Source organism: Hyperolius riggenbachi, chromosome 9, assembly GCF_040937935.1.
Source record: "Hyperolius riggenbachi isolate aHypRig1 chromosome 9, aHypRig1.pri, whole genome shotgun sequence".
Taxonomy (NCBI): domain Eukaryota; kingdom Metazoa; phylum Chordata; class Amphibia; order Anura; family Hyperoliidae; genus Hyperolius; species Hyperolius riggenbachi.
Window position 1 is genome coordinate 115,616,132 of NC_090654.1, and position 23,984 is coordinate 115,640,115.

At 42.3% G+C, this 23,984-nt stretch overlaps 1 protein-coding gene across 1 annotated transcript in view; it reads left to right on the forward strand.

Annotated features, from left to right (window-relative positions):
• Window positions 1-21,564, forward strand: part of RMDN3 (regulator of microtubule dynamics 3) — a 90,434-nt gene extending 68,870 nt beyond the window's left edge. The window contains exons 8-13 of the mRNA XM_068253382.1: window positions 1,940-2,015; window positions 2,742-2,819; window positions 9,967-10,065; window positions 13,087-13,140; window positions 14,584-14,664; window positions 15,485-21,564. Coding sequence (XP_068109483.1) covers window positions 1,940-2,015; window positions 2,742-2,819; window positions 9,967-10,065; window positions 13,087-13,140; window positions 14,584-14,664; window positions 15,485-15,568 — 472 coding nt within the window. The 3' untranslated portion in view covers window positions 15,569-21,564. The remainder of the gene's footprint in view (window positions 1-1,939; window positions 2,016-2,741; window positions 2,820-9,966; window positions 10,066-13,086; window positions 13,141-14,583; window positions 14,665-15,484) is intronic.
• The last annotated feature ends 2,420 nt before the right edge of the window (window positions 21,565-23,984 follow it).

Sequence of the window (23,984 nt, forward strand, 5' to 3'; positions counted from 1 at the left end):
GCTGCCCATGGTTATGTATAAATGTTACAGACAGTGTTTAATCCTGGAAGCCGGATGAACAACCATCTAAAAGTTAATTAATCAAATAGGAGTCAGTTATGATAATGTCTGGAAAATAATTCATGACGAACTGCACATGTCTAAGCTGTCTGTCTGCACGGTGGGTTCCATGTTTGCTAACCCCTTTTTCCCAGAAACAAACATGGCGTGACCTATCTAGACAGATTTTGAAGCAGTTGGAACAGGATGAAGAGGATTTTTTTTCCGAGCCCTATTACCCTTCAAATGCAGGAACATTATCATACGGTGAGCCTCAATCTTACATTTCACACTAATGCTAAATACACGCAATGCAATTTTCCCTCAGATTGACAGTCAAATTGATTATTTCCAACAGGTCCAATCTAATTTGAGGTTGTTTTTCTGATTGATTTTGTATATAAGTGATTGGAAAATCAATTAGAAAAATGATCGGAAATTGTATCAGACCTGGCGTAAAAAAATAATTGATTCGACCATCAAGCTGTCGGAAAAATTGCATCCTGTGTACCAGGCAACTTCTGGCACAATCTAGCGTATAAAAGACATAAAACATATAATGCGCTGATTTTATCAAAATCATGCACTTGGGGACCAATGATGACACTGACAAAATGTCATGAATATACCATAATAACTTCTGGGTGATAAAGCTTTACCATGCCCTCTCATGGGAGATTGGCTATCTACAGATTAGGTCTGTCAGTGCTCTCTGTAATCTGACCCGTCTTCTGTCTGTTCCCTGGCTGGTTATCAATACTAATATGTGAAATGGGAATGTTAATAATGTCAAAGAGTTTATATTGGTTGCACACAAGTTAATCAAAACCATCATGGAAATATTGCCCAATATTGGATGTGAAAAAAGCAAAAAATACCAACACACTAGATGTAACAATCACAAAAATAAAGACTTTTATTTAGGACATTTCCGCAGCTTATTATGACGTGTCCACAATAAAAGAAAATAAGAGAAGCTCACTTAAGGAAAGTGTGGAACCAGTGCCCAGGGGTGACTGTTCTAATGGTGATTAACGCCTGACATGTGACCTCTGAAGAAGCGGGACAAACCGCACCACGCATTGTTCACCGTTTGAACAATCAGCCCCAGATCCATCTAACATTTGGGGGTTGCGGCCAGGGGTTTCCATCACATTCTTCGTTTGCGATTGTCGTACGCACATCGGCTTTATTTTCCAGCATGTCTGGTTGATACATGCAACCAATTTAGTCCCAATCGAGCATGCTCTTAGAGGCACCGATTTTCAAGAGATTTGGTAATTATCGAATCGGATGGTCGATCGGCTGCCAAGTTGAGAGATGTATGACCACCTTTACACGCAATACTTTTTTTGCCCAGTCTAGGTGTTCTTAGAAACAGGTTTAAACTTTTATGTATACTTATATTCTTTGAACATAATCTTCTAACATCATACCTATATATATTTATTTATTATAATGGAATACTGGGCTCTGGGGATCCCTTGACTTCAACTCCTGCCTAACCTACCTATGTGTACCTAAATAGTGGCTGGGTAGGTTAAGGGCTCCACCTCAGACGTAGGAAATCAGGGTTTGAATCCTGGCTGAAGCCAGTGCCTATTCAGTAAAGAATGTTAGTGTTATTATTATTAGAATTATTAGCATTATTAAATGAAAATGTGTGACTTGGCTGAACCTTTCTGCGATGGAGAAAAGACAAGGCTATATAGGACCACTGGTGATTGCTTAGTGGGGGAACATTGGCTCAGAAACAACTTTCTAACCTGCTGGATCACTATCCCACATGACCAGCTGTAACTGTGTTTGAGTAGCTGTATCATACAGGAAAAAGGCTACTGCTGTTTTGTGAGAGTGTGAGTATACACAATCTTATATTTATTTTTGATTTCTTTTATAGGTTTGCCATCCTTTGTGGGCAGTTGTCAGAGCATGAAGGCATTCAGAAGCGTATACAGATTGGATACATTTTTAAGGTACCAAGAAGCTTCTTATTTAAAGTGTAGATAATGTAATGAGAAAAAAATAGCAATATACTGAAATATATGACTCTATGCCATAACATTTATTACCGTAATACTGTTAGTTTTGTGCAGTCTTTTAAAAAAGAATGTTTTACCTGTCTTGGTCCAGGTATCATTAAGGCTACTTTCACACATGGTGCGATTGCCCTGTGCTCTTTCGTGTTTAATACGCCCTGCAGCAGAGTGCACTGACAGGGTAATTTGCCTAGCTCCGAGCATCGTCAGTGACATGCCACCTGCCGAACAGGAAGTGCGTCACTGGAATTTTGATTATCGGTGTATGCACTCTGCACCGCTACTGCAACAATCTATAATCGATTGTTGCGGTGCGATCAACTCTTAGGGAATCGCGCGCCGAGTGGTACCACTCAGCAACACACTGCAGAGTCTGCATGGCCTCTGCGTCATCAGAAGCACTTCCGTTGCATTGTATTGCACCATGGGTACTGTGGCCAATCTCCATACACATGCAATCCAATCCGGACTCGACTCTTCAGAACCAATTGTGGAATTTATTTGCAATAAATAGCGGTTATACAGCAACAAACAAGCACAACGTTTCGGGCTGTCTGCCCTTTCTCAAGTGCTTCTGTGGCCAATCTCACTGACCCACAACAATACTGTAAAATGAGTGTGAAAGATTCCTTTCATGTCACTGATCAAAATCATTTGTTTCAGGAACACATCGAAAAAGCAATAGCTTTGCAGCCTAATGACCCACGATGCTATTACCTACTTGGCCGTTGGTGTTATCAGGTATGTGCTGTATTCTCTCTGCCGCTACAAGTAATATTCACTATATTTTGTTTCATGGCATACTACCATTCCCCCCCCCCCCCCCCAATCCCTCCGCCCCCATATGAATTCTGTTCTACACTTTAAAGTGGTCTGAAACTCTGACATAACAATCAATGAACATGTGCTTTCCTACTTTTTATTACCCATACAGTTACCATATTTGCTTTTGTGCACAAGTGATATTGTCTGTTAACAAACTACAAGTTCCCAAAGTATAGTTTATCTGCTCTGAAAGCTGCCATTGCATTTTTTTCAAGCTGCTTTTTATTATATATTCAAGACTTCTAGTGAGCTTTTCTGAACTGTGTGCATGCTTGAAGCAGAGAGAGCTTGTTTTCAGCTGTTACACACAGGGCTGTGGAGTCGGTCCAAAAATCCTCCGACTCCTCAGTTTAGGATTCCACCGACTCCGACTCCACGACCTCGACTCCTCTAATTTGCATATTACAATTTTGTTGATTAAAAGTATGTAACATGAAATTCGTCTCTTAACTGCCAACGCTTAGGAATTTCACAAGTCAACTGAAGTGAGAAGGATATGTAGACTACTATATTTATTCCCTTTAGACTAAAACTAGTCCTTGGTAAGAGTACTTGTAAAAGGTACAAACCGGAACAAAGAACATCTATCAGGCCCTAGGCAATGTAAGTGTGGGTGCATGTAAGAATGATGTGCAGGTACTCTGCAGGGGAATGAGGAGATTGTAAACAGACCTATGTGTTCAATGTGCACAGCATTCTCAGTAGATTCCCTGCAGCTCTGTGGGGAGTGCATATGTAGAGTATAGTACTACTGTGTAACAAAGTAAACCTGAGACAGATGAAATTAAAGTTTTATACATACCTGGGGCTTCCTCCAGCCGACTTCAGGATAATCAGTCCCTCGTTGTCCTCCTCCACCACCTGGATCTTCTGCTATGAGTCCAGGTACTTGAGCCAGTCAGGCGTAGTGCGCATGCACACACTCCGCCGCCAGGAGCATACTACACCTGTGCAGCACTATTGCGCAGGTGCAGAATGTTCCTGGCTGTGGGAGCGGCATGCGGCCGGACAGCACTGACTGGCTGAATTACCAGGACTCATAGCAGAAGATCCGGGTGGTGGAGGACAGTGAGGGACTGATTAGCCTGAAGGGGGCTGAAGGAAGCCCCAGGTATGTATAAAACTTTACTTTTAATCCGTCTCAGTTACCCTTTAATTTGTAGTCACCAAACCAAATTTTAATAACATATCAAATTATTTTATTTCATCAGCAAAGGGAGTGCATACATTTGCATAAATCAGCATCAATGCAGAATTATTTCCATCTCGTTGACCATCTCTATTAGTGACATAGCTACACATCAGGCTTCATTCTTACAGCATAGATGTTATTTAGTATATATAAGAGATTCCTGTGTACACATCATATATACAGTCACAATCAGATATGTATATCTGACCTTAAAAAATACGGGGACTGCTTTATTGAAGCAGCACAAGTAACTAATTTTGATTGGTTTATTTCATTTTTGTGGACTAAGCACAGCTATTACTGTATATATACATTATTTTTAATGACTATTATCTGAGAAATAGAACATTTTATCATATTTTCTATTTTAATTACAGTTACAAATTCATTAGGAGTCGGAGTCGGTGCATTTTTTCCCGACTCCGACTCCAGGCACCCAAAATTGCCCGACTCCACGACTCCGACTCCGACTCCACAGCCCTGGTTACACACAATGTAACAACTGAGGAATGTAAACAAAAGACACTGTTATCTCCACTTTGGGTTGATCCGAAGCTAAAGGGGCTTTCTGTGTTTTTTTTTCTTTTTTTGTGATAGTAGCATTAAAGCTGTAAGAAATCTTAGAGTAAAGAAGAAATGCTGAATTTCAGACCACTTTAACATACTTTGAGAGGTGTATTTAGAATGCAGTCATCTGACGTGAATTTGAATGCGCACAATGCACCTTGTACTTGGGGATATGGCATATTTTATAAGTGGGCACAAAATCTTATTAAAAACTGTAGGCTTTAAATTGCCATGGGAGTGACAAGTATCTGCTGGGCCTGACCCTGCTGTAAGATACACACACACACACACACACACACACACACACACACACACACACACACACACACACACACACACACACACACACACACACACACACACACACACACACACCTCCATATGGCCGAGGCAGGAACAATTGAGTTCTAGCCTTGGAGCACTGCCTCTCCCCCCTACATGTTGCCTGGTGAGCCTGCCTTTGCCAACACAAATGTGTGGAACATACATGGTAGAAAGTTCAGAAGGCTGAATTGCATATTTATCCTGTGGGGCAGGGGGTGACAGTTTGGGGCTACATTTTGTTTTAAAGGGATACTTAAGTCAAAAATAAAACATGATTTTTACTCACCTGGGGCATCCCTCAGCTCCCTGAAACTGTATGGTGCCCTCGCAGCCTCGCTCCGATACACCTGTCCCCACTGGCGGCTACTTCCGGGTTCGGCGACAGCCGCTGACAGGCTGGGAACGCGAGGGATTCTCCGCGTTCCCAGCTGCTATATCCCCTCTATGTTGCTATAGCGTATAACATATACGCTTTTGCTGCATAGAGGGTGATATAGCGGCTGGGAACGCGGAGAATCACTCGCGTTCCCAGCCTGTCAGCGGCTGTCGCCGAACCCGGAAGTAGCCGCCGGCGGGGACAGGAGGATCGGAGCGAGGCTGCGAGGGCACCATACAGCTTCGAGGGGCTAAGGGATGCCCCAGGTGAGTAAAAATCATGTTTTATTTTTGACTTAAGTATCCCTTTAAAGCATTTTTAGAGGCGAGCCCTACAGGGTGAGTTTAACTATTAAAAAACAATTAGGTAATTAAGTTGCACAAATTGGTCATTTGCAGAGGTGACAGAATGATCATAAAATTACTGCTAACCAATTTCACACTACACAGGTTATGTGGCATTGCAAAGCCATGTAATCTCATTAGGACACTTTCCCTTCTCCAGAAATATATATTTTAGTTATGATTTGATTCAGAAAAGGTAAGGAACTGTTCAGGTGATGCTCTTGGCACCACTGGTTTAAGTCTTTTTCTTTGGATGTCTCATTGCATGGAACCGTTTTCACCACACAACATTGGTATGAACTGGCAGACTGACAACCATGTGAAAGTCTCATACTCTGACACACAGCTAAGCATCAGTGCATCTACCAGTTAAACCCCATGAGGTGGTTGCCTCATGAATCAGCCTGAAATGATTACTGTACATGCAGTTATGAGAGAAATAAAGTATACGCTCTTTCTTTTCCAAGGGTTTGTATCAGGGCATAATTTACTAAAACAAATCTCATCTTTACCAGATTCTCAAATTATATAAGTCTACCTTTAGATGTAAAGCAATACAAAGCAGATTCCACTGTGAAATGTAACACAAACTAAGCCGTCTGTGAAAAACTAAGAATGAGTACATAGTTTGAAGTACCACCTTTAGCACCAATAACTTGAACTAGATGTCCTTTATCTTATTTTTTATCAGTCTGTCTCATGAAAGAATTTTGTCCCACTCTTCTTCGCTTCTTTGGCCCATTGCTTCACTTTATTGACGATTGCAGGCATTCGTTTTTATGCACAGCTCTCTTAAAGGGACTCTGAGCAGTCATTAAAAATGAAATTGTGACTTACCTGGGGCTTCCACCAGCCCACCGAAGGCCGCAAGGTCCCCCAACGTCCTCCTGGCTCCTCTCCCGTTCCCAGCTGGCTGCTCCGTTATTGTACGACTTCGGCCTGAAGTCATCAGGGCTGCTTCCCGCTTTGCCTATAAGCGTCATCACGCCGGCCGGCGTGAGAGTCCTGCACATACGCAGTTATCTAATATTGTACCGAGCATCTGCAGGACTCTCATGCCAGCAGGCGTGATGTTGCGTGGCTGGCGTGATGACGCGTATCGGCAAAGCGGGAAGCAGCCCTGACTTCAGGCTGAAGTCGTACAATAACGGAGCCGCCAGCTGGGACTGGGAGAGGGGCCAGGAGGACGTCGGGGACCCTGCAGACTACAGTGGGCTGGAGGAAGCCACAGGCAAGTCACAATTTCATTTTTAATGACTCGCTGGATCCATCTCCCTGCATCGCGAGGTGAGTACATAGCTTTAGACATTTATTGATACTACTCTATTGCAACTCCTGTTGCCATAGCATGGGGAGTTTTACTCCTGCACTTCAGGTCCACACTAAGCTGATGTTACTGATGTTGATTGCCACAGCTCAAACGGCTAAGAAAGCCTGATCAGATTTTTGTGGCAGTGTAGTGTTTGTATGTTTGCTTCTTTGCAATGTTGATGCAGAAACAGTAGACCCAAGTAATCACAAGTAGCAATCCACTTTGAGGTTGAAGGGAAGCTATTATTGCGAAGCATACTTTACAAACTGCATGATCAGTAACGCAAATTAACGATTTTACTCCCATTACTGGATAGCTCTACAGCAGTGCTGTGTTTACTGACATAACTCTTGAGAAGGAAGGAAGAGGCTTTGAATGCAGACTTGAACTTTCATCTTAAATCTGAAGCAGACAATGTATGCAGTCTACTTGCTTCCGGTGTCTACTTTGTTTCAGTGCAGCATGACTTTACAGAAAGATGCCAGGAGTTAGTAATGTGGGGTGAGGGGAATTTACTGTACCTTTGGCCAGAGATGGATTAAGATGTAATAGGGCCCTAGGCAAGGTATTGCGGCCAGCTGGTCGCAATAGCAGTATAGGGGGCGATATACAGGCTGGGAACGTGAAGAATCACTCGCGTTCCCATGCCTGTCGGCCGGTGACGGCCAAACCGGAAGTGTTCGCCGGCAGGTGCAGGAGCATCTGAGCGGGGCTGCGAGGGCACCGATCGGCTGCTGGGGGCTGAGGGGAGCCCCAGGTGAGTAAATCTCATTTTTTTATAGTTGACTTAAGTTTTCCTTTAAAGAGACACTGAAGCGGAAAAAAAATTATGATATGATTTGTATGTGTAGTACAGATCAGAAATAAAACATTAAGATCAGATACATCAGTCTAATTGTTTCCAGTACAGGAAGAGTTAAGAAACTCCAGTTGTTATCTCTATGCAAAAAATCCATTAAACTCTACGACTTTCAAAGTCGTGGAGAGGGCAGTCTTCTGACTTTTATTATCTCAAGTGTTAGTGAACAATTTTCTTTTTCTCTGCCAGAGGAGAGGTCATTACTTCACAGACTGCTCTGAAAGAATCATTTTGAATGCTGAGTGTTGTGTAATCTGCACATATTATAGAATGATGCAATGTTAGAAAAAACACTATATACCTGAAAATAAAAGTATGAGAATATTTTCTTTGCTGCTAATCTTCTAGTAATTATTCATAGTACACAACTAATTCATTATATCATATATTTTTTTTCGCTTCAGTGTCTCTTTAAGTGTTAAAGAGAATCTTGAGGTGTCAAATATTAATAGGACACAGAGGCATGTTCTGTGTACAATGACATGCCTCCGTGTGCTTCTATTGTGCCTCCAGCTCCCCCTCGGGCTCTGCTGATCCCCCTTAAAAAAGCATCTGCTTGTCGCTAGCCTGCTATCTACCTGCGCTTGTCATTCATCACCGTTCCCCCGCCTCCTGTATTGCACGGCTCCCCGCCTGTGTCCTTTCCCTCCCCACCTCATGAGCCGCGACTTCCTGCAGGTATTATTTTCCTATGTCTGCAGGTATTATTTTCCTATGTCTGCAGGTTTTATTTTCCTATGCCTGCAGGTTTTTTTTCTATCTATCTATCTATCTATCTATCTATCTATCTATCTATCTATATACAGGATCTTCTCAAAAAATTAGCATATTGTGATAAAGTTCATTATTTTCTGTAATGTACTGAAAAACATTAGACTTTCATATATTTTAGATTCATTACACACAACTGAAGTAGTTCAAGCCTTTTATTGTTTTTCTTATTGATGATTTTGGCATACAGCTCATGAAAACCCAAATTTCCTATCTCAAAAAATTAGCATATTTCATCCGACCAATAAAAGAAAAGTGTTTTTAAAACAAAAAAAAGTCAACCTTAAAATAATTATGTTCAGTTATGCACTCAATACTTGGTCGGGAATCCTTTTGCAGAAATTTCTGCTTTAATGCGGCGTGGCATGGAGGCAATCAGCCTGTGGCACTGCTCAGGTGTTATGGAGGCCCAGGATGCTTCGATAGCGGCCTTAAGCTCATCCAGAGTGTTGGGTCTTGCGTCTCTCAACTTTCTCTTCACAATATCCCACAGATTCTCTATGGGGTTCAGGTCAGGAGAGTTGGCAGAAAAATTGAGCACAGTAATACCATGGTCTGTAAACCATAACCCAGTGGTTTTGGCACTGTGAGCAGGTGCCAGGTCGTGCTGAAAAATGAAATCTTCATCTCCATAAAGCTTTTCAGCAGATGGAAGCATGAAGTGCTCCAAAATCTCCTGATAGCTAGCTGCATTGACCCTGCCCTTGATAAAACACAGTGGACCAACACCAGCAGCTGACATGGCACCCCAGACCATCACTGACTGTGGGTACTTGACACTGGACTTCAGGCATTTTGGCATTTCCCTCTCCCCAGTCTTCCTCCAGACTCTGGCACCTTGATTTCCGAATGACATGTAAAAGTTGCTTTCATCCGAAAAAAGTACTTTGGACCACTGAGCAACAGTCCAGTGCTGCTTCTCTGTAGCCCAGGTCAGGCGCTTCTGACGCTGTTTCTGGTTCAAAAGTGGGTTCATGCTTCCATCTGCTGAAAAGCTTTATCTCCCTGCATACATTATTTGATGGAGAACTATACACATGGTGACACTGACCAGGAAGCAGATGGCGGCCTTCTTGGATTTTAGACAGGATAAAAATGAAAAATTAAGAATGACATGAGCACAGGAGAGCAACAAAAATTACAGGAATAGCCTGTATTTGGCATACACTTTTGGGGTGTATGTTTATTTTAAAGGTACCTGTTCATCTCAGGTTTCCTTTCAGGGTGTTGTTGGTGTTGTAGCTTTATCTCAATATTTCAGTAGTGAATGGATGCGCTGAAAGCAGAAACGTTTAACAACAGTTCCTTGTTTCTCCAGGTCTCCAATCTAGGGTGGCTGGAGAGAAAAACTGCCTCCGCTCTATATGAAACCCCACCAAGTGCTACAACTGAAGAGGCTTTGCAGAACTTCCTGAAGGTAAACACTAAACTAAAGGCACCCCCCTGCACAGACCCTTTCAACCAGAGTGCATTTTCCTTGTGTGGTGTTCCTTGGGTTTTTTTTTAGTTTGTTTGCTTGTTTTTTCAGTTAAACCATATAGATTTTTTTTAAAGCACCAAGCATTTTATTGAACATGGTTTTAAGTTGATTCTGCTTATAACCGTTACAAGCATGTCTGATCCTTCAAGTTGCAGATTATGTCACTTTTCTTGAAGTATACACTAACCATTTCCGCCCGCGGGAATTTTTCACCTTATGCATCAGAGCAATTTTCACCTCCCATTAATTTGCTAATAACTTTATCACTACTTATCACAATTTATTTCTTGTTTTTTCCGCCACTAATTAGGCTTTCTTTGGGTGGTACATTTTGCTAAGAATTATTTTTTTAGAAATGCATTTTAACAGGATTAATAAGCAAAAAATTGAATAAAATTTATTATTTCTCAGTTTTCGGCCATTATAGCTTTAAAATAATCCACGCTACCATAATTAAAACCTATGTATTTTATTTGCCCGTTTGTCTCGGTTATGACACCATTTAAATTTTGTCCCTATCACAATGTATGTCGCCAATATTTTATTTGGAAATAAAGGTGCATTTTTTCCGTTTCGCGTCCATCACTATTTACAAGCTTATAATGTAAAAAATGTTCGTAGTATACAGCCTTCAAATGCATATTTAAAAAGTTCAGACCCTTAGGTAACTATTTGTCTTTTTTTTTGTTTTTTTACTTGTAAAAAAATTTTTTCCATTAAAAATTTTATTTGGGTAATATTTTGGTGTGGGAAATAAACAGTTAATTTTTAATGTTATTTAATGTGCAAATTGTACTGTAAAAAATATGTAGATGTAGTTTACTATTTGGCCACAAAATGGCCACCTTGAGGGTTTTTTTTCCTGCTTGTGCTTCTCGCTAACTGGAAGCACAAGGGGGACGCGGAAAATTTTACGTGCAGAAAGACTGAAGCCTCTTGTAAGAGCGCTTCGGTTTTTCTGCTGGGGACACGGATCGGTGATCGGGAACCATGTTCCCATTCACTGATCCCAGTGCTACCGGGGGACATCATGGGGCACGGGGGCGCGCCCGAGATCGCGTGGGAGCGCGCCGAAGCACGGCACCGCAGCAGAGCAGCCGCCCGGACGTGAAATTCACGTCCAGGCGGCAGAAATGGTTAAGGACAGTGGCGTAGCTAAGAAGCTGTAGGCCCCAGTGCAAGTTTTACATTGGGTCCCCCAAGCACTCCATACATAACAATTGATATGACGCACCAAAACCAATCAAGGACAACCACAGTGTCAGTGGTGCAAGAAGGGGATGGGGAAGAGTTTAATGATCACTACAATTCAAAGCATCTATAGAAATGAATATTATCAGCACAGGACAAATAAAGAGCTAATACTGTGGTTGAAGGTGGGCCCCGATGCAGTTGCAACTCTGCACTGAGCCACTGATTAAGGGCAAGTTTGCTTTAGGTAGAAACCTCACAGTTTAAAGCCTTGTATACGCGTATGACACGATTCCTCAGGCTAAACTGCAGAGCAGGCACTGTACAAACGTGTCGCTAGCCTCCAGAATAGCAATGTGCTCTAAGTAGGGAGGGGGGCTGATGGAGTGATGTCACACAGCGTCCAAGGTGAATGGGGAGAACTCTTGACCAGCAATTGAGTGAATCAGTATTCCTGGCTGATCGCTGGCTGAGGTGTCAGGCGGCATGGGGGGCCGCTGTACTCGCACTAGATTCTTGGCAGAACCGGGGAGGCGGGGCATAAATGACAGCAACTATAAGGGATGGTGAATGACATACGCCTGAAATGATGTGAAGCGGAAAGAGGGTAGTAAGGTGAGGAACATGGAAGGTGCAGGAGGGGGAGAGGATGAGGCCTACTCCACCCTCTGTCTTGTTGACAGGCCTGGTAGTGTGGGTGTGATTGCGCCCCTCTGAGAGTGGGCAGTGGAATTAGGAAGGGGAAGAGCCAGGTTTCATTTAGTGTTACTTGAGTGGGGGATTTGGACAGGAATGGCTGTGAGTTTATTGTGGAACGAGCTGGCATTCCAGAGGCCTCAGGAGTGAGGGAGGACGTGTCTGTGGGTAAGGCGGGTGGGGGTAGGGTATGAGCTCGGGCTTAGCTTTGCCTTGGGTCAGGTATTATTTAATATGCAATCACAATGTAAAATTCTAATTGCTTTGAATATTTCGTTAGGTTTTTATTATGCTTACTTTGAAAATGTAATCAATCTTTGCAAATGAAGGTAAAGCCATCTGGAGGTCTTTCACCACTTGCTTGATCTGAAGTGTGCAAGTAGATCCAACCGTGATCTAGCCTCCTCCATTCACTCACTGCCACTTTCCAATTACAAGTTGTAATGCGCCATATGAGAAAAAGAATATCGTGATAGAAAGTTGGAGGCTTGTATTCCACGCTGCCATCACTAGCTGTAGCTCTGTATACAGAATCTCATCGCAGGTACATTTTAAAAAAAGTTCTAAGAATACATTGTTTTCCATAATTTCTCATTCCTGAATAAAAGAGCTGCTAGTAATGGTAAGTAGCGGGCGGCATAGCTATGGAGCTCTGGGCCCCGGTGCAAGTTCTGCATTGGGTCTCCCAAAGCACTTTATACATAACAATTGATATGACGCACCAAAACCTGCCAAGGACAACCACAGTGTCAGAGGTGCAAGAAGGGGATGGGGAACAATTTGTTAATTACTGGTACTACTACTCAAAGCATACAGTATATAGAAGTAATCATTACCACCACAGGACCAATAAAGAGCTTACACTGCGTTTGATGGAGGGCCCCTCCGACCTTTGCATCCCCTATTGCTACGCCACTGTAAGTAGTTAGCTTCCATGATCGGAACTGGAGTAAATACAAGAGAACGCATAGCTCAGGAGTGCTGGCAGTAACAGAGCAGAATGCTGGAGCGGAAAAAAAAGAATCTTCCTCTAAATGCATAAATAAATAATATGTTTATGTTGTGATGCAGGCCGAGGAGTTATCTCCAGGATTTTCCAAAGCAGCAAGAGTCTATATCGCAAAGGTAATTCTTACAATAATGGAAGCAGCTCTCTACATAGTAGATATATAAACTGTATTAGAAAGCATTCCATGTGTGTGTTTATATGAACTTCACCTGTTCTTTGCATGTACCTAGTGTATGGAGGCCATATAGTGCATGAATGCCATGGATTGTTTTATACGCAGACTTTATGCCTTGGTTCTTTACTATGTTTTTGTTGGCTTCTGCCATGACTATGATTTCATAAATTGTTTGTAGGTTGCCATTACTTAGTTCTCAGATTTTTTGACGAAGGTCCACACCATACCATTTTCAGTGGGGGGTCCTTTCTGGTTCCCTACAAGAATCCTAGCATTCTTCATTGTCCATGACTGTAGCACCTCCTCATAACTCCCACTGTAGAGCCTTATCATCGCATAGCTTGGACTGAAGAAGGCCAAGGCAGCCTGAAACAGCTGTCTGCAAGTTGGGTTTTTATAGTTTTGTAAAATGAATAGGCCCTAGATGAGCTATAAACCAAGCAGCTCTGTATGTATGCCTGGCTATTTAGAGACATAAAAAACTGATTCGCATATTTATTCACTGCACGAAAATGATGTACCATGGAAGTTACTTCTTCCTTATGTGAAACTTGTATATTTGAAAATGATGAAACTTGTATATTTGAAAATGAAACCTTATGATTTAAAATCAATGTTAACACAGCGGACAATAGCCTGGTACCCCATTCACTGTGTTTATACAATCACTGACATTCTTTTCTCATTCTAATATGCTAAAGATTCATAGCCCAAGATATTCATGCTTGTTTCAGCCATCTTTCTGCTGCCAGTCAATGACTAAACGCTACTCTAAAGAAGGGGTGTATTTTCACACAAAATAGCGTGATAACCCTCTGTTTCCAGATGGAATTTATTACCATTTTTAACTGGTCGGGGGATTTTTTGTAAATACTTTTGCCAAGTTTGTGTAGAGCGTAGCGGGAAGTAATTGAACAGTTGGCGGCGGGCCAGGGAAAGGTGCAGTGGGGGTGAGCAGCTTACATTAACAAGTGCTATATCAGCCTGACACAGCCACTCCAGTGTGCTGCTCTGCTAAATGAGAATTTAACAATCTACACTTCACTCCTCCAACTTAATGAGGTGAAATATGGCTTTGAAACCAGATACAGATCACATCTGCAGCGCTGTCCTTGTTCTGACTCTTGTTCTTACGCTCTGCATGCCAAGCTTGGTACAGCGGGGAATATGGGGTCATCTCTCAGCTGTTAATGATACTAAATAAATATTATTGTTCATTTACTGTGTAAAATCGAACAAGAAGCATTGCTGTTGCACAATGGTGCCGGGTAATACTGTGTTGCCTTACAAGTGGTTTGGGTTAAGTTTTACTAATAATCTAAAGTGCAGTTATGGATTTTGTGTATTAATATGTAAAATGCTAACTTTACCTATTAATTTTTAGTGTGCCACAGAGTTAGGAGACTCCGGTACAGCCGCCCACTGGATGAAACTGGCTGCGGACTTGCCTGATGTAACAAAAGAGGTGTGTATTGCTCTCCATAGGTGATAACCACTATTCAAACGCTTAGAAATGCTGATTTTTAAGGCAGCCATACATCAGGCAACTTGGCGGCCGAATTGGATGAAAATCTGTGTTGCCAAGAACACGCCCAATCAGCGGCATTGGTCCCACGTATTGATCGGACATGGTGCAAGATGTCAGGCCGAAGTGCTCGATGAAGTGTGCAGCTGTAACGGCGTGCAATATCGGGATGAGCGACTTCTTCCTCTCACGCACGTGCCCCATGTGGTTGCCAGCATAACATGGATGCATGTGCGCAATGCGCGCCCACATTACATGGGCATCCACATGGGGCGAGTGTGTGTATGAGGACGGAGCCAGCGGCAGACGCTGACAGGTAAAGTATTCATGCACGGGCACTGGGGGGACAGCGCCGGGGGCAGGGAGGCGGCTTCACTAGGCTGGTCCCACAAGATTTTATGCTGAAATCAATCGGTGTGCGTGATCCCCGCTAATCTCCTCCACCAGAACTTAACGCCAATCGCCGTTAGGAGGTCCTGGGGGAGCCAACGCTCCGCGTTAGGCAGTTGCATTGTGATTGCGTTTTGCAGTGTAAAAGAGCCATTAGGGTCGTGTGTCAGTTCCTCTCCTGGTTTCTCCTGGTCATCATAATTACTCCTTGAAAAATGTGACTTTTTGCTAAAGTCAAACTTTCTGACAGGAAGAGGCAAGATTGCTACAATGTTCCCTCCCATGAATAGAGCCGCTGGGCCTGAGCAAAGTTTGTTGCCTTGTAGTAGGTTATAAACTGTAAACATAATTGTTTTCTCTTTTCTGATAGGATAAAGAAAGTGCCCGCCTGTTAGAGGAGTTGATGATGTCGGGTGGAGCAGAAAGTGACACAGTGATGGCTACCTCCACGTAATCCTCTGTGGAGATGTCCGATCTACATTCCTACAACAAAGATTTAGTAGAAATTTTAACAATAGAGCCGACAGAACACAGATAAAGGAATCAAACTCAAAGATTAACCCTTAATATGAAAATGGTGCATACACTTTACAATACACTGACATACGCACATATAGCAACCATGTTTATAATTATGATTGAATTTCTGAGACACAGAGTTGAGTGTGCCTGACTGCAGTTGATTAAAGGACCACTTTTGCGAAAAATTGTACATTTTAAAATACATACTAATAAAATGTACATTTCTACCAGAGTGAAATGCTCTATAAATTATTTTTTCCTATGTTACTGTCACTTACGGTAGGCAGCAAACAGCTGATAGATCTGCCAGATTGTAGACTAGCACATATACTCTTGGGGGATTCTCAGTATTACCTTTAGTCTTTACAAAAGCCCTCCTATACAAAGATATTGGCCAGCTTCCCTACTCATTTGCACACTATTTTGGCATTTGTCCTGAGCAACTGCAGTTCAGTGAGTCATTTTGTAAGTAAAGACATAACTGAGAATCTCTCATGAGGGGATGTACTAGTTCAAAACCTGACAGATCTGTTAGATATTCAGCACCTGCTTTAAGTGATTTAAAGTGTATTTTATGTATGCGTTTTAAACGTTTCACAATAGTTGTCCTTTAACACTAAGTACTCAGTGATAATAATATTGAGTAGGGACTGTCACAGATCCAGACTCTGTCAGCAGTTTCTTGCTGCTCAGGAATCCACCTGGGCTCAGCAGAAACTTTGCATATAGGTAATCAGCTTTGGTAGGCTGATGACTAATCAGCTATCAACCTTCCAATTGTGATTCTGTTTCCTTCAATGCTAAGTGACGGTTATGATAATTAACACTCGCTATTTAGCAAGAGAAGCTGCCAAGTCAGAACTGAGATAACATCTCTACTGTTGAGGTGCAGTTCAGATAATCTTGAACAAGGGACTGTTGTAAGCGTCTATGATATACATTAATTTATACTTTAATCAAGCACAAGGGTTTAATCTTGTATGAAGTGATATGGTGAAGTGTTGCTGTTAAACTTTAAAAATGTGAGTGTTTTTGTGGAACTGACAGTTAATCCGGACATTGGTGTGTGCTTTGCTTTCCTATGGGACTGGTTTTCCTGTGGTGCTTTGGACATCTTTATGCAGCAGTGTTGGTAGTCCACAGGCGTGAACCAATAACGACCATATTTTACAATATTTAAACAGAACTGTTTTAACCAGCTGTAATTAATAAACACATAACAGTGAATTTTATATTCCTTAAAGCATACCTATTGTCTCTTTAAAAATATATTCTAAAAGCAATGTATATAAAAATGTAGAGAATGTGCACAAATTTTGTATGCGTTCCTCAGAAATACTCGGTCTTCTCACTTGGCAGTCATGTGACCATGTTCCTGCATTTGTTTTTGTGATCTCTGTCTGCTTCTCTCTGTGGAGATTGTGTACCAAATCCCAGCGTTTAGGATATCTCAGTGTTACTACCATAAAGGACAAGGCAAGATTGCAGTAGTAAGGGTGGCAATAGACATAACGATTTTTTTCCTATTATCTAGCATGTTCAATCACGCTCATTGAATCTGCTAGAAATCGATGCCGCAAACAAAGCCTGAAAGATTTTTGCTTAATAATGATCGAAACGATCATTCGCATCAGACGCAAGATATGGCTTGATGGACGGCAGGTCGGGAGCCATTGGTAGCGGCATTCGATTTCAGGACAACTGACATGAAGTGTTAGCACTAGAGCTTACACTCATCTGTTCATCAGTGTGCGTCTTCTATTCGCTCCTCCCTGTCTCCTGTGTCCCATGACAAACACTAAAGGCCCGGCGTATACATGGTAACGAAAGCTACATGCCACCAAGCCTCTAGTGCAGACCTGGGAAAACTTTACACGGCCTGGGCCGCATTCCTAAAATTCTATCCCTCTACCCTCCCTCCCTGCAGAGTAGTGAGCGGGCGATAAGTGAGGTAATAACTCTCCTGATCTCTGATTCCAGCGTCGCATGTCCATGGCAACAGGACATCCTGTGACTTGCTGTCAGGACTTGCCAGAGTATTACACGCTGGCAGGCAGCAGGGAGAAGAGTCCGGCCGCCTATTATACTTTGCCCAGCGCTGCTTTAGTGTTCTTCCTCTGTTTGTCATGGGACACAGGCGGTGGAGGGAGGAGACAGGGATGAGTGCACCGGCGGCCATGGAGAGAAGATATACACCAGCAGGCAGGTGAGTGCAAGCTCCAACACTCTGCATGGCTCAAGGCGAGGAACACATAGATGGTGGAGAGCTGGGGGGCCTGGCAGGCAGTGTGCAGCTCCACAGATATTAATAGATTCCATGCTTACATTTATTGAAAAACTGTGTACGGTATGTGCAAGAATTCGAATTGATCTGAGAGGGATCAATGTGATGGTTAAATTTGGCTGCCTTTTATCAGTGTATGGCAATGTTAAAAGTAAAGGTGTGTAGATACTCTATACCAAACCCAGTGAGAATTAAGCATGTGTACAGGTGTCCCCCAAGCTTGTTTAAAGATCTCAAATACTGGATCTTTAAATGACCCTTAAAGGACTTCCGAGGTGAAATTAAAATCGAAAAAATCTATTTACTCACCTGGGGCCTCTTTCAGCCCTGTGCAGCAGTCTCAGTCCCTCGCCACAGCCCTGGTCCTCTCGGTGTCCCCGCTGGCCGCCCGTAATGATGACAACCCACCGGCGGGTGCTTGCCTGTCCACTTGTGCTTGCGCGTCCACGTTTTCTGGCGCGTATTGCGCCTGCGCAGTAGTTGTGTGCAGGCGCAGTATGCGCCAGATGCCGTGGACACGTGGGCATGAGTGCAGATGCAGAAGAGCTGACCCCACTGGTGGGTCGCCATCATTGCGGACGGCCAGCGGTGACAGGGAGTAGGACCGATGCTGCGGCGAGGGACTTGAGACAACTGCCCGGGGCTGGAAGAGGCCCGAGGTGAGTAAAATATAGATTTTTATTTCACCCCAGAAGTCCTTTAAGCACCTCCTGCTGGAAGCCGTTACTTCATGTTGTGTGCCGTTATCTCTTCCACTCCTCCGAGAAGGAGGGAAAGTGTGTAACATGTCCTTGGGTATTTTTGACCCGTGTCTGTTTACTGTATAGGATTATGTGAAAGTGTTGGGGTTTTTTTTAATTGCTGGACTGGTTTTAGACAATTTATTTATTTTTTCTTTGAATCTGGACAAAGTTTTCATACTGAGTTTTACTTTTTTATATTTTATGTTTTTTATTTTCTTTGACAAAATGCAAATCTGCCTAAATAGCTGCCTCCCTGGGGGCATCCTTCTAACTCTGATCAGTGGACAGAATCCTGAATGATATGACGGACTGACATTTTATTCTATATTGCCAAGTAGTCTGATCTCACAGCAGCCCTAAAATGTTTTTATTCTACACTGTCCAGTGCTCCAGCTGATGCCTTTAAAGGGACACTTAAGTCAAAAAAAAAAAAAAGAGTTTTACTCACCTGGGGCTTCCAATAGCCCCCTGCAGCTGTCCGGTACCCTCGCTGTCTCCCTCCGATCCTCCTGGCCCGGCCGGCAGCCACTTCCTGTTTCGGTGACAGGAGCTGACAGGCTGGGGACGCGAGTGATTCTTTGCGTTCCTGGCCACAATAGCTATATAAGAAATTGTTTTGTTATGATTATAGAAAGGAAACCCATATTTGTGTTTTGGGGCCTGTTTCCAATACACGTGGATTCCTGATGCAGAAAAACGGACTCCAATGAATGCTTATGGGCCTGTTTCCACTAAACGCAATTTTTCTGATGCGGAAAAAAAATGGAAGGCATGTTGCAGACTTCTGCAGCATGCATTCGTTTCTCTTATGAACATGTTAATGGAAACAGGCCCATAGGCATTTTTTGAAGTCAGTTTTTTGCATCCAGAATCTGATGCCGAAATCTGCAATATGCCTTCCATGATGTTTTTGTATCAGAAAAATTGCGTTTAGTGGAAACAGGCTCGTATGGAGGTAAGTGTTGCTGTCCAAGTTAGAGCCATCTCGCATGGAATCAGCAGCAACTGGTCTCTAAGCACACCAACTAGTAACTGGTGGAAGAGAAATGCTTCTCTTTAAAGGTTATTATGCTGTTGCTTTTCTTTTAGAACAGACAGGAAGTTCTGAGTTCAGGTCCGCTTTAACATATCGCTAGTGGTAGCAACTCTATTTGCGACTCATGTGACAGGCCCTTTATTTCTCCCTCCCAGTAAACAAGCACTTTGAAAGTTAGAAGTACTTGATTAGTATTATAAACTGTTTGTTTTCATGCAGTCAAACTAATGTGACAGATGTGTGTGGGCACATTTACAGGGTACATGGCAGCCTTTGTTGCAGGGCTCCAACAATATGAAGGAACTGGAGGGCAAAAGGGTTGCGTCAAGCTCAACTTTTACCAGAAAGGTGAAAATTCACCTATTCGGTAACTTTATGAAGATCATGCAGTCCATAGGGTAACCTGGGATAGTGGGAGTCCCATATATCATGGTACCTTCTTTGTATCAACTAAAGAGTAATTTGACTTCGTATAAGTTCAGTTAAATGTCTCCACATCCTGTAAATATTCTGACAATGAGCTGAAAAGATTAAAAGGAATGTTTAAGGGACGCAAAAAAAGTAACTTACATATTGCATATATCAAAAATTGTGAATTCACAAAGTAGGTCATTTGTTTTTTTGGCAGTCCATTCAGCATATTTTGTTTTACTAAGAAGTAATGATTTGGTGATATGTTGTTTTCGCTGAACATTTGTTGAAGGGACCGTGAACAAATTCTGTTAGGCTTCTCATTTTCTGTGATGTTAATCTGAACATTCTTTTTTTCTGAAACAATAGACCGGTAAATAGGTGTTGGTAAGTCAAAAAAATCATCACTTTAGAGCCTGATTGCCCCATTCTAGTTGTCTGCTACTTTCTTGCCATATTTATAACCTAAAAATGCCAGATTGTGAAATGGCGTGCAACAGTTGTATTGTGATGAGCACCCTAGGGAACCATGGAGAGCACAGAACACCACTTTAATTAGAAGCAGCAGTACACAGCCATTGGTTCAAATACTGCTGCTTCTTCTGGCAGGAAGTAACTGTCATGGCTGGACAGCCGTTACATTCCATTCAAGTTAATGGAGCTTCTGATAACCAAGTTGGGATGATAATGACTATAATAAAGATGATGTTTATTACACAGATGGTCCAGGTAGCTGGGATTATACTTAGCTCTCTGACATTTCATTGATTCTATTCAATTTCTTCCTACTCTTTTTGTCAGTGAAGTGGACCTCAGTACGGTTTTGTGTCTCTTTCTGGATAATAACCAGGGCATTTCTGCGAGAGGAACTTCTCATTTCACAACCATGACCTGATGAATTGTATACAGAAAGCGGTCACTAGATGTTCAGCTCACAGCAGAGCCCTGAGTGGTATCAGGACATGGAGTGATGTGACATCTTCCTCATAGAGACCATACACTTTCGCCTCTGTATCCAGAACAAATAAGGATCTGGGTGGAGCACCAGTTTAACGTTTGCAGCTTGTTGCAGAGAGTAGTGATGGACAGTAAAAACCCTTTACAGGGGTGACTGTGGCACACTGAAAGCTGATTGGTTGCTCTGTGTTACACGCTTTGTCTATCACCATTGTTCCTTGCACTGTATCCAAAGAAATAATTTACAGGGATGTTCGGCTTTCACCTCCTAGCTGTGCATTTGCTTCTAAACATAAATTTTTCACTGCGTTTTATCTAGCCTTTCTACAGTGCCTAATGCTGGAAATACACCATACGTTTTTACCCCGATAGATGGGTTCAATAGATCATTTCCGACATGTCCAATATTCCTTCCGATCGTTTTTTGGCTGAATTTCTCACAAAAGTGAATGGAAAAGAGAGAAGAAAAACGAGCGGAAGACAAAGGAATCGAGCGGAGAATCGAGCGGGAAAAAAACGATCGGGTGGAAAAAAAACGAGCGGAAAAATGTATTGTGTGTACCCAGCACAACACTTGTAAATGCCCAGCATTGTGGCCATATGGGGTGGTATAAGTGGTTTGTGCTGTGAGGAGAGATCACCTAGGATCACTATGGTCAACAATACGGTAATAATTCCAGCATTTGTGTAAGCTTAATGCACTGGTTGGAATTGGGCCAGTGAAATACACTTCCTGACAATTTTGGTTGGTCTAATTCCACGCAGCAGTATGAATGAAGCTTACATGTAAGCCGTAAAAATTAGCATTTAGTTAAATAATGATGACCAGACCTCTGGAAAGGACTAGTTCTAATGCCTCTTTCAAGCGGGAGGCTGAACTACACACTTGTCTTGTCGAGCAGTTCAGGCTGCTGGCCACGGACACCTATTGGCTGCAAGTACATGTACATTGGTAACCCCATGTGTGCCGTCATTTGACACACGGTGGTGTTACGCGGTGACAGAAGACATGTCGTGTATAAGCACAGCTGTGATGAAACTCCTTAGAGTCTTTCCATCTGAGCGCTAGCTGGCTTTCGCCAAGCCTAGAATCCATCCTTGCGCTGGTTTGGGGCCATCCGTTTGCTGTGATGCTAAGCAAACTTTTCTAAAGGCTCATACCCAGCTGAACATTTTCACGTCGAAACGTTGACGGCAAACGACTGTTGTCATGTTACATTGTTTAATGATTGTTTAATGATTGTTAAATGATGTTCAACGGCAGCCGATTACCTGTGACAATCGTTCATTTTGAATGACCCCCATGATGGATCCCTTTGTGGATGGTTGTTTTGATCCCCATTGACCCCAGCACTAATTACCACGATTGTTCAAAGTCACCTCGCACTGTTGTTTGTTCTCACGAGGTATGCAATTGCAGAAGATGGATCGTGGAATGATTGTTCATTGCACCTTTCATTGCCGCTTATCCCCAATCCATCTTCCGCGGTCTTGTGGTGGGCATTCAGCTTACTAGCCACCCATGTGTGGGATATATGGAGCATTGTAGCCAGCAGCATGATGGCTCCTCAGAAGAATTCTCCAGGAGGATCAGCAGCTGAACATCTGTGTAAATTAACTTTCAGTGGCCATAATGTGTCCAGAAATGAGCACTTTTCCCATGTTTTAATACAATTTTTTTTTTGTAAACTGGATTTTCATTTTTAACTTTGATAGTAATGTAACTGAGTAAAGGTGAACAAACTGACACTGTGTTATGTAAATACAGTATGTGAAAATAAAGATAATTGAAATTACTTTTTGTGTGTTTCATTCGTTTATTGTATTAGGTCATGGGACTTGATTTGGCTATATGACTGCAAGATGTATGAGAAAAAAATAAAAAATACAATGATAGATTTTTGTGGCGCAACAGCCAAACATTTGAGAAAGCTCTTGCTAATGCAATGCTATGGGGAAATTTAAAAAATCACATCCCTCTAGTAGTGGGATCACACCCACAGCATTACATTAGAAAGAGCTTTTCAAAATGGTTCCAGGCCTTAGGCTATGTTGTCAGTGGGGATCTGCATCGTGTTCCCTGTAAAAACAGGAACACAACAAAGGGGAAAAGTCGCATTGCACGCCGTTTGTTGCATACAGGGAAACATGCAGTCCGTTCAAATAAAAGTAATAAAATAAAAGGGAAAGTAATGCAGGTTGTATTTTTTTTTTTTTAAACTCACCATAGACTATCATTATAAGCCATTCCATATGCGTTTATTGCTTAAGAGGGGTCACTCTTAAGGTGGCCACTAATGGTCCAATTTCTAGCGAAAAAATCGTTAGAGCGATCAGAAATTCTGATCGGATTGGATGAATATAATCTCAGATAATGGGAATAATCGATTATGATCGATTATAAAAAAATAGTCGTCCAATTGGATTTTTGTCAAACCAAAATTTGGATTTTCTTGAATGGTTGTGAAACAAAACTAAAAACAAGGAACACCAAGAGCCCCAATAGTGTAATATGTACTGGTAAATGGTTACTAGATAGAGTAAATATTAATACTCACAAACCAGGGGTTACCATTAGGCAACCACTGTAAAGGCAGGTGGGGAGATTTTCCTGACCCCACTCAGGAATAAGAAGTCGCTCTCTATAGATGAGAAAAAAAGGGAGTTCAACCCTCCACCCACTGTGGACTCAATATTATGCAGGAGAACAGAGGCGCCAAAAGGATAAAAGGAAGCTAAATGAGCTTAAAAACTAAATTCTTGGTAAATAGAGTTGGTAGTGGTGGACTTACCTCCTCCAAGTAGACACACGACTGTAGTAAAGACAGTCAATATATTATATTTATATGCAACTCATTTTGCAGGTTTGATCCCGCTTCATCAGGCAATAACAACGGAGCAATAGCATATGTGCCTG